This window comes from Spea bombifrons, chromosome 1 (assembly GCF_027358695.1).
Source record: "Spea bombifrons isolate aSpeBom1 chromosome 1, aSpeBom1.2.pri, whole genome shotgun sequence".
In the NCBI taxonomy this organism is placed as follows: Eukaryota; Metazoa; Chordata; class Amphibia; order Anura; family Pelobatidae; genus Spea; species Spea bombifrons.
In genome coordinates this window covers 25,935,652-25,947,785 of record NC_071087.1, presented here as the reverse complement: position 1 = coordinate 25,947,785, position 12,134 = coordinate 25,935,652, and the positions used below count along the sequence as shown (strand labels likewise).

The window sequence follows — 12,134 nt, the reverse complement described above, 5'->3', positions numbered from 1 at the left end:
TCTTAAATAGCTACTGTGTAACAAAGCAACAAAAGGAGGACAGCTACATACTAATCATCATTCTGAAAAGTCTTTTCTAAATTCAGTAACAATGCTTTACTATTGTGTTTCTCAAATTGCCCGGCAGATTGAGTGCAGCCTCCATGCGCCTGAAAAATAATTTTACGTGCTTACCGATAATGTCAAACCACAATGGTGAGCCCGCTGGTTCTGCCGTTATCACGCCAATCATATGAGCAACAGGATCACTTTCCATTACAGTAAAGGTGAAAAATGGTTCCTCAAAGGATAATGGTTCTATTAACGGTGTTGGTTTTGCAATCCATTCTATATGTAATCGAACACTTGATGATTTCTGAGGTCTTCCGTTATCAACAGCTTTAATCTACAAGCATGGAATATCATAAAAAAAACATATCAGTAGATGCTTCAAAAAACAGATACACTAGATTAATGGTTAGGAGGAGTCTCGGTGCTCCTTTAATCTGAAAAACTGAAAAGATTTTGTTTTAGATGTATGTGTTTATATTTATCAACTGATTAAATAGCAAAGTTCAAAATGAGTCCTTTTTGATTTCATTCATAAACATTCATTTGTAATATCTATATGCTCTCCGAATTAGACAAAGGCTGAGTTCAACTCACCGTCAGAATATCATATTCTCCTGCCGCAGAAAATTTCTTGGAGGAGACAGATCCTGTTTTGGGGTCGATGAAAAATTTCCCCTCATCGTTTCCATCCTCAATGCTGTATGATATTTCTGCATTGGGCCCAGCATCCTTATCTACAGCAATCACTCTGTAGATTGTCTCCTTTTTGGCATTCTTCTCTTTTTCGGGCTTTTCAAGCTCTGGAAGTCTAATCTTGTAGACTTTTTGCATAAACAAGGGTTTGTGCTCATTCTCATCTAGCACCTTCACAATAACTCTAGTAACCGCTGATTTTGGAGGATATCCGTTATCGGTTATAGTCACCTGTGCAAAAAAAGGAAAATCATAGCATTATTTCAATGTAAGTGATATTTGCCACCAAATCCAGGGCTCAACTGTCAAAGTAGCACCATAAGATGCTTCTACCATTTAACACATAATACAACTTGGAAAGATAATATTACAGTACTACAAATAATATGAATTTCAGAAAAGCATATCAATCTTTTATATTCTATATAAAACATTTACACGGTTTTATGTTCAAAGTGTCATCACTATGTATTTCTCATATTTCTGCAAGGAAATGTAACAATGTTATTTGCTGAATGAAACTCAGTCTCTTGAAATTCAACTGTATGACATCAGAACACAAATGCATATGTATGTTACTATTAGCTATTCACGTTCTGCCAATCACATGTCATTCCTGTAAAAGCATCCTGCCATCAATGTACCGTAGGAAAGGCGCGACGTAGGGACATAAAGAAGAGATCCACGCCTCTATCGTTTAACGGCATTTGTCAGCTGATGGCACATCATTAAATAATATTGCCACTATAAGTTTTACAATTGAAAGAAGTAGCAAGCAATGTTTACAGCAAATCATATCCAAGATATATGCCTTTCTGTAAATAAGCAAGAGGTGTATTTTAGTGAATTGTTTTCTCACCGACTTATTGTATATAGGAGGTATATACCAGCTGAGATGGTCACATTTCTCTGAGCTATATGGCCAGCCAGAGCCCATAGTAAATAGCATTCATCTATTTTATATCACAGTATTTGAAAATTAGAATTTTCAAAGTTGGCACTTCTAAAAACACATTGAAATAATAATAATACAACAATAATAAAATGATAATAGTAAACAAAAAAACTGCACTGCAATCATGGCGTATAAGAACCCTGCCCTCCTATTCAACATCATCACATCCGTGATTTGACTTATAGATCCCTCTATAGCTTTCCTCTGTCTGTATGACATGAAGTCAGTTTAACAACAACAACAACCCTGTGTGATATGATTTTCATGGAAAAGGGAGTCAATATAACATTTTAAGTATTTCCTCACTGTCATATGAAACCCACACGATCTGTCCTGCAACCTTCTCACTTGGCAGTGGAGATGATGAAGGAGACTGGATGGAAGGCTACAGTTAATGTGTTTCATTTTATGTAAGACAATAGTGTTGTTTAAGGGGCTCACAAACATGTGCACTCTGCTCATTTTCTTGCTGCAATTCTTCATATGACATCGGATGTTAAACAAGCAGGGCTTTCAACTCAAGTTTGATGATGACCAACATTCACCTTTAAGAGGTCAATTAGATGAGCAATTTCCTACACTGTTTAAGTTAAACATGAAAAACATGGGATTTGGGAAAATAATAGTTTGCATATACATGCAACATACACTACACCACTATATACTACTCAACGCCAAGCTGTGTTTATAATTAAAAGTAAGAACACGTGTAATGTTTGGTGAATAACTATATTTTAACAAATTATAGTACACCACAGAGGCAGGGAACACATTCATGTAATTAAGCTCTAGCAAAAAACTTCACGATCATTTTCATTTATGAAGTAAAGGAAATCTTTCACATGTTCGGAATATTGTGGTTTACCTCTTGTAATCCAGGTAAATGTAACACAAATCCCTGATTACATGGAATTTGAATTGGTGTTCCGGGACTATCCTATTCAGACATCCAGGATGTCAATTAACATTCCAGACCTCAGTCTCTGTTCCTAAACTCCAAGGAATGGGTAAAGGAGTCAAAATCAGTGTTCTGGCTCAATAAACGCCAAACTTTATGACCCAGGGTTCCTCAGAAAAACTGTGATGTACATCTGTTCATATATTATTTCAAGGCTGGCAATTCTGTGCCTGTTTAATTCGCGCTCGCATTCTTTTCTAATCCGGTTATTATTACAACTTCTGCTGATTACGTTGAACTCTTTCAAAAAAGGGAAATATACTTCATACACTTAAACCTCACTCAATTATCCCTACTCCCTGTGTCTGCCCCAGCGATGACACTTAATTACTCCAGCAAAATTAACAGATTAATGGACTTTAGCAAGAATTAACTCCACGTCGGCTAGAACATTTTTTTAAAGCATACACGTAATTGTCAGATTAGACACTCAACAACTATAAACAATGTACTTAAAACATCTATTTAACGTGATGCACCACCTCAAATAAAAATACATACTGTGGACATACATTTATAGCAGTTTAAATGATATATTTGTAATTTTCAGAAAGCATACAGCTTGTGAGCAGGGCCCTATGCAACGATTCATCTTGTCACCTTTGTCAATTCTAGTTTTGTTATACCCTTTGAATGAATGTATTGGAAGAAGTGCTGCCAAAAAATGTCGTTCACTATATAAATAAAAGATAATATAGGTTTTTAATGATTCCTTCTGCATGCCATCACAAATATTTATTTCTGTCATATTTATTTCTGACATCCAGAGTTCAGGTTCTCAGTTATAAAGGTTCAGGTGCCAAGTGTGCCCTACTCTTGTGTCTTTCTGCGAGGATCTTCAGCTTTCTTACATGCATTTGCATTTTTGGCCCTTGCTAGCATTGTGCCTTAGCTATTCCCTATCTCTGTCTGTTTCAGAAAGCTTCTGTTATGTTTCTCAAAAGCAAAGGAGATGGACAGCAAGAGCTTCCAGTGTATTTCCATGTGTTAGAATTCCAGGTGACAGTTTCTTCCAGAATCTATTGTCTTCAACAAAATGCAATTATACAGATGGGAAAATGTGTCTATTTTATTTTCCTAACATTACATTCCCGAATTAAAACAAAATATGGTATGACTGGAATAAGTCCTGGAATAAGTTTCACTTCTATTACTCTTTTTTTCTGTCTAATCAAGCCGTGCACTGTAGCGTCCATACATACATGTATTTTACATCTGTATAGATTAATTAATTTCCATTGACATAACTTAAAGAGCAAACATTTAATTTTTGTGATTTATGTAATGTTATTCTTCCACCCTAGACAGCTTCGGGACGCTTGTACAGAATGTTCTTTTATTCTTTTTTTTTTTAAGCCAGTGATGTCATGCAACGGCCAGGCATTACTTAGCAATGACTGGTAATCGTGCACGTTAGACAAACAAGGCAGAAAGAACGGAAGAGCTTACGGCCACGAGAAAGCAAAAGCGGTTTTAAACAAGCTACGCCCTTCAATTTAGTGGAGAATAGAAAGTGACAGGCTCAAAAAAGAAGACAGAGTCAAGAAAACCAGAGGGTGGGGCAGAGAACAGAACATTACAGCGAGTATTATCCCATCTCTATCATGCTGTCTGTCCCCTAAGCTGCAGTTAGGGCCAAAATGCAGCCTCAGAAATGTCCATCTGAGGAAATAAAGCCAAGTTTTGGAAATTGCCAGAATGTGAGGCATTCTAAATTACAGAGAGGATAATAGACGGTTTGACCTTTAGTAAGCATCACAAGGAACACTCAAGAAGACGTTGCATTGCTACTGTGGTGGGAAGAGAAACCTATATTCAGAGCCGGACGGGAACAAAAATAGGTCCAGGCATTTAAAGAATTTTATCCCACAAGTTATTATTACATGCTCTCTACAGCCCACCAGGCATTTGCACCATATTGATTGTGAACATGAAAGAAGATTGGAATTGGACTTGTAATGCTTGTTCATTTGCAACAAAATATGGAAGAAAACATCTACAATGGAAATGAGCACATTAGCCAACGAGTTGGCCATGAAAAGTGTTTTCAGACTTGGAGACCTGTGATGCGCCATGGAATAAGGACATGGGCACCTGAGGGGGCAAGAGGCCCACTTGCCCTCTGGAAATTCAGAGGCCCATGTCATGCAGAGCCTGTGTCGGACTAATGCAGGGGTTTGGCATCGGAAGGATTAACCTAGCCAGATGTGTTTTACAGCCAACGGCTTGTCCTCTTAAGCCACACAAACTGGAAGACAACTTGTACAAACCAGAGCTCTGCCATAAATGCATTCAGGTTCAGCCTCAGTGATCAATAGTGGTAACTCCCTTATGATACGGAATTTAGGGTAATGGTCTATGCTAAGTTTGAGTCATCTAGACGACACAATAGGATCTGTCAACCTTAAAAGATGTATGATAAAATGTAGTTGATATATTTCTGATACTAAGGTCTAGGCCTGGGGCGTCTCTCTGTGACACTGGAGGGGCTCAGATAAAAATGATTGTGTTTTAGAAAATCAGAGAACCTCTCCTGGAACTTTCTATGGATTTGTAACATCACTGAAAACTCTCAAACTCAACAAGGACATTGAGGTTCCCGCAGATGACCTATATGGGTTTGTATAATTATGTTTTTCTGTGTTTCTCCTTGTTTTATTTTTACAAACTGTGTCATACACTATGTGTCTAAATTGTCATCACCTTTGTTCAGATTATTTTCGTGCTGTAACCAAACTCTACCTTCCAATAAAGACGGAATAAACAATGTTACTGAATTTTTTCACTTAATACTTAAAGTGTATTTTATACATTTTTGTACCCCTTCAATGTGGTACTGGGCGTTACCGAACCATCCATAAACTGTAGGCAGCTTAAAACCTAACTTGGTGGTGACGGTGTGTTATTTGTGGAGTGTTCAGGGTTAAGTAACCAAAGGGCTGGTATCGTTAGCCAGCTCACACCCAGACCCTATGTGTCAGGTTATCCCATAGATAACTGTGACAGCCCACTAGAGCAGGGGAGGGAGAAACAGAAGGCTGTTCAGAGTAGGGTAGCTAGACAGAAAGCAGAAGCCAGGGAAGTGCAGGAAAAAAAGGTTTTATTTAATTCTGTAAACCCCTTGCTGTCAGAGTGGTTTGGTTAGATGTGTTCCACTCCTTCTAACTCAGGGGTGTCCAACCTGCGGCCCTCCATCTACTGCAGGACTACATCTCCCATAATGCTCTTTCAGCTAAGGGGCTGGTAGAGGAGTATGGGATATATAGTCCTGCAGCAGCTGGGGGGCCGCAGGTTGGACACCATTGCTCTTACTGATCTCATCCCCTTCACAGACACAGAGTACCTGCCTGGGAGACAGTTTGTATACTGCAGACACAAGGTACTTTTTTTTCAAAACTGTATTGCAGCTAGAATTAAGTTAATACTCTAGCAGTAGAGACTACATTTGCTATGACTCTTGGGGGGAGGTCTTAAAGTTTGCAGCTCCCATAATATACAGCCAGTCAGAACACTATAGGAATTACAGACTGGGGTAATTGCGGCTAATCTTTATCACCCCTGCTATTGGAAACTAAAGTTCTAGTTCTGTGCAGGTACATGCTGCTCTGTTAGCTACCACTACCAAGTTCTCATGTTGCACAGGTACACAATGGTCTGTTAGCTACTACTACCAAGGTCATATTATTCTTCCTATCAATGGGTAACTAACATCTGCCTCCCACCAGGAAACCCCTCTCCTGAGACAACAAAGGTAGGCAATCGAGAGGAGGCCTTTTTGTTATATTCAAACCTGTAGAGATTTATACAAGGTTTTAATTTTGCATGTATTTATTAATATATTTTATATTAAGAAGTTCAGAGGAATCTATTTTCTGTAAGTCTTGCTAATTTAACTATTGTAAAGTAGAACTAATTACAGTAATTGTACATTACAGTATATTCAGATTTCTAAGTGGTATTGCTACTGGTTGCAATGACTCAATGCATAAACATGAAGCAAAACCAAATGCGATGAATATAATTAAACATAAAAAAAAAACGTTTTTATTGTTAAAAAAAAATAAAAATCAATTATTAACTTCTTTTAGAAAATGACTCACACTAAGAAACATATTGTGTGAGAAGTGGTTTCAATAAAACTCAATAATCCTTAAATCTTTATTTATATGAATGCTTGATTTCTTTCTTTTCTCGGAAATATCAGGCCACAGTAGACAAACATGGGTAAATAAAAAGATAAGCTATTTCCGACGTAACATACAAAAGAAGCTCACGGGAAAAGGAAACTGAATTTAGATTGCACAAAGAAAATACTTTGTGAAATTGGAGTAAATATCTCCAAAACCATAATCCACAGAAGGATCAGATTTCCTTGTAAACAAGGCAAAAACCCACTAACCCATCTGGTCAACATTTCAACGTTAAATTAATTTGCCAGATGCATCCAACACTTGGCGGAAGAGACACTGAGCTAAATACCACTATGTTTCTGGGTTTCTTCCCAAACTGTTTTCATGCTTACCTCCATTAAACCGACAAATAGGAACAGGGCCATTAAAACCTTTAAAGCTTGTATTACACTGTATAACAGTCCTTTATGGTGTCTTTGCTATATCATTGAGCTGGTAATAAACATAAACGTGCAACAGAGACCAGCTTGGAGGCTGGAATAAAATAAAAAGGTAATGAAAAAAATAGGATTTGCCGAGCAAAGAAACTCTGTCTCAGCTCATTAACCCTCAAGTGGGACATCTAGAAGTGATTTTCAGCCTGAATATGAAATCTAGAATCTGTTGTATAATTGAAATCTGTAACTAAACTTCAAGGATGAAATGAACCTTCCCCCTTCCATGTTTTACAGATGTTGATCGTATTAGAATTTGAGACGGTATTCAATAGGTACAACCTTGTCATTTATATGCGTCTGCCGGAATAGAAAGGGTATGGACTGAAAAGAACTAAGAGTCTTCTGCTCAAGTTTGGTCTTGTGAAAGCTATTTACATTGTATCAGAATGCACTGAAATGAACAGAGAAATGTGCTGAGCCACACCTTGCTCAACTGAGCTAAACTCATAAAATTCACTAAACACTGCCCTGAGATTTACATCATGGAGAAACATCTTTTTAGCACCTTTAGGCTTTCTTCCAGAGTACTGCCCTGTGGTTTTTTTTTATAAAAAATGATATAAGTTATGATTAATTTGATTATTGATATATTAATATAGTGGCGTGATATTCTGCAGTGCTGTACAATAGGTAAAAAAGATATAACAAGTAGTAAATTGCATAATTTAGATTTACAGAAAGAAAAGGTGAAGAAGTAGATTACGTTAATCTAACTGGTATGTGGATAGCTTAGGTATTTAACTCCTTCGTGACCTTTAGGGCGTACCATTATGTCCTCAAAACAAGCGTTAGCCGACCTCTTCCATGCCAACAGACGTCTACCCTCTCAGCAGGAGCTAGCGTTTTTGAACTGTTTTTTTTTATTATTCAAAATAAATTACAGACTATACAAAAAAGTGATTTTAACGTGACACATCGAAAAAAATCACCCAAAAATGTTCATAAAGGGGTTAAACATAGCACTTTAACAATGTGTATAATTTCATTTGACCAATGTCACTGAAACATTTGATCATATATCCTGAATGATGACTTTTATTTTGTTAATTTATAGGAATACATAGTTCCTATCTCTGGCTTGCAGCTTTACATGTCGTAACATAGTAACTTAGGTTTCCAGCCCAGATAAAAGCAAGAAACCCACGTTAAAGTGACTTCCAACTGTGCCTTTAAAAGGGGAGGGGATCCTTTTTGTATCCAAAATGATCTAATTTCTCATTGGATTTACAAACTATAACTTTGCAGTATGTATGCATTCTAAGTAACACGTATTTGCCTACAGATGCTTTTCCTGTACCATATAGCAGACGATGTCTGACCTTGTGACCTACTGATTACGTAATGAACACATTTAGAAGAAAACGTGTAACATTTATTTTATACACTAAGGTTTGTACTAACAAATCACAGCAACAAATAAACAATTATATGTTAAGATTCATCTATGTCAGATTTATATTTGTTAGGTAAACGCTTCTAGAATACTAAATTGTGGAAGTCACAAAAATATCTTCCAATAGCAGCAGGAAATCAATATAACTCATAATATACAAATTACATACCTCGAGTATATGCTCTGCTTGCTGTTCTCGGTCTAGCTTTCTTGATGTAGTGGTGACCAAACCTACAACAACAAAAAATATATTTGTATAGGAGCATACTCATTTTTTCATTAGATTCACAATAGAAAAATCAATTGTGTTTATCTATCCAAAGTCAATAAAAGTTAAGTATATTGTAGGACTTTAAACTGAATGTCACAAAGAATTATTTTAAACACCACTTAAACAACCAACTGGAGGTTTACAATTTATTATGCGTCTTGACACAGAAACTGTATGCACACAGTTTGAACAAAATGACGCAAAACCATGAAGTTCACCTCCAGGGGTTGTTTCAGTGAAAATTAGTTTGACCGCTGTGTTCTAAAAGCAGGTAAAGATTTAATCCCAGGCACTTCTTTTAAACAAAATGTTAATTCACAAAAAAACATAGCTGTCGGGATGGCAGCATGGATGCTTACTCCATAGGGACTTAATCAGCCACCTGACACTGCCAATGAAGCAGACTTGGCAGGAGATGAGATCAGTCGGAGCAAGTGAGAAGCCCGGTAATAAGTGTTAAACAGAGACCCACAGGGCCTTTTAATTCCTCTGCCTGCCCACACTATAATCAGTATCTGAATAAGTGGACCCTACTGGCACCCCTTGTAAACAATTTGATGTTTCAATGCTTGGCAGGGGGACATCGCTGCACTAAACATCACCTGGCAATGAAAAACGGCCTCATGCAAGAAACTGCCTTAGCTCGAAAGCATTTACTAAGCCGTAAATTCAATAGAAACACAACGATATGTCTATGGACCAGCCCACAAATAAGAGCGATAACCAAATAACGTTATGAGTACTAAAATCTAATCATTATTCTCGTGTCACTACATGCTGCTACCCTTTACACCAACAGAATGATGTATTACAGTAGCACGGAATTCTTTAAATTGTAATAAAACAGAATCAAACTACATGTGATCATAAAACAGGCAATCTGAGGCCTTTTTAAGCCTGCGAGCAGGGCTCTCTTTAAATAATGTATGGGTTTGTCTTAGTCTGTAGGTTCTAGCTTTGTCATACCCTCGGAACGTATGTATCGTAAGAAGTGCTACATAAATTGTTGACGCTATATACATAAAATATAATAAATAGAGTGATATTAAGATAATTGTATCAGAGTTAAATACCTACCGAATAGTGAAGTAACACCGTGGATAAAACACTTTGAATGGATTCAATGGAGATAAAAGAAATCTGCCTTGGCACTTTAAGACCAGCAGCGAAAGCCTACTGAATACACATGGCTGCACACTACTATCTAACATCACTCGGCTAGACTATTAGAGAATGGCCCTTTAGTAACCAGAAGGCACAAAGGGTACCAGCCCACTAGGCATTTGCCCGGGCTAGTGTGCATAAAAACGACGATGCACCTAATGGTGAAAAAGTCACTTAGGAACACCCAACCATTTACCAATATTATCTCTACTTATACCTTGACTCTGCAATAAACTAAACATACTGCTACGCCATCCTTCACAACAGAGGGGACAAAGCTGTTCATCATGCAAAGCATTGACGACTATATAAACGCTTTAGGCTTTTTACGACTACAATGTATCTTGTCATTCAAAACAAATAGTTGTATTATGTTCACTGGAAATTAATTGATCACCAGGGATGGCTGGGGTAGATCAAGTTTTCATTTTATATTAATCTTGACAAATGTACTGCAATTTTTTAATGGAAAGTTCCTGCAAAAGTGAATTTCCATTTGATTAAGTTTTATGACTGCATCGAGGGGTGGGGGTATGTTTTTTTTATTCTTATTTTATTTGCACTTTTGCCCATCCTTCCCGTCGGTGGCATTTATTTCATATAAACACCGGAAAACACAGGTAGAAAATATCTGCAATATTGCACAATATTTCTTGGTTTACATGGTCGCTAAGTCTTTTTTCAGTAGGCAGGAGAAAGTACTTTAGCATGTTTGCCTGCAAATTATTTATACTCCTGTAGATAAGGGAACAGTCATTTTTCTTTTTGCTATTTAATTGAATTCAGTATTACATTTATTTTGTATGCCTTTGCATAATATTTCAATGTTCTGACCCTGATTTTGGCATTGCACGTGTAATGCTGCCTAAGGTCTCTATATTTGAAACATCCAACCATTGAGCACTAGGACATGAGACTATTTGTTGGGTCAACGCAACCTTGGGGCTCTTGGTAGCGTATTTGTGTGCGCATATACACTGGCTATTTAGCTTAAGCCAATGAACCTTTTGACTTAAGCAGACTGCGGCCAACAAAGAATGGTTCTCATGATAATGCTCATATATCTATCAAAAAAGGACAGTGGAATATGATTTGAGTCGCTGGTTCCATTATATTCAATGGTAATGTTATTTATAGCACAAGTATTTGCTTTACTTTCATGAGAAGTATCTGCATTTACAACAATATTAGAAAGACTGTTAAAAACGACATATGCTACGTAATACAGTGGTTTATTTTTTTACTACAAATCCAATACAGAATACCAAGTGGGAATTTTCCTTCCAAGTATCAGCCAGTTTTAATAAAGATCACTATTTACCAATTACTACCTAGCTGTCACAGAAGGAGTTCTTAATGCCTTGATAAAGAGACAATGAATATTTTACTAGTACAACATATTACACAATAAAAGGATTATATTCTAAAAAGTGTTTTGTTTTTCCAGTCCTAAAGGTGAATTCTTACATTTTTTTTTATTATTAGTATCAGAGAAATGTAGGCTTTCATATTGTGCCATTTCCATTATTTATAAGCAGTTCTAGTTTTTGGAGAATATGTTTTCAGACAGTTGCATATTTCATGTGTTGTTCTTATATCTTAAAGTAAACAACAAAATGGCTTAAGCCTGAGCCTGACTGATTAAAGTCTATGGAGGAATGGACTTTATTAGCATTGCCATAAAGAATCAGCTCAGTGTGGTGGCAGAGCAGGGAACAGCACTTAAAATATCTCAGTCATTGTCGACAGTGGCAGCTTCTTGGTATGCAGATAAAAAAGTTTATTGGAACAAAATTAGGTAAAACCAGGCTTTTGTCACACAAAAATACACCGTCCAGAGTAACTGACAATAGTGCAGCAATATAATATATATTTTCCATAAAAGCTTCCTCTTTAACCAATGCATGGTTACTTTAGGATCTTTCCTTCAAATCTGTATTTGGATGACATTGGTTTGACACATTTTATGGATACAGCTATGGTAACATTATTCCTTATTATATGGCATGATGCTTACCCGCA

General features: G+C 36.8%; 1 protein-coding gene across 1 annotated transcript in view; it reads right to left on the bottom strand.

Annotated features, from left to right (window-relative positions):
• FAT1 (FAT atypical cadherin 1) overlaps positions 1-12,134 on the bottom strand; it is a 104,969-nt gene that overhangs the window by 48,800 nt on the left and 44,035 nt on the right. Inside the window, exons 4-6 of the mRNA XM_053459055.1 lie at positions 8,847-8,908; positions 646-975; positions 175-385 (exon numbers count right to left, since the gene is read on the bottom strand). Coding sequence (XP_053315030.1) covers positions 175-385; positions 646-975; positions 8,847-8,908 — 603 coding nt within the window. The remainder of the gene's footprint in view (positions 1-174; positions 386-645; positions 976-8,846; positions 8,909-12,134) is intronic.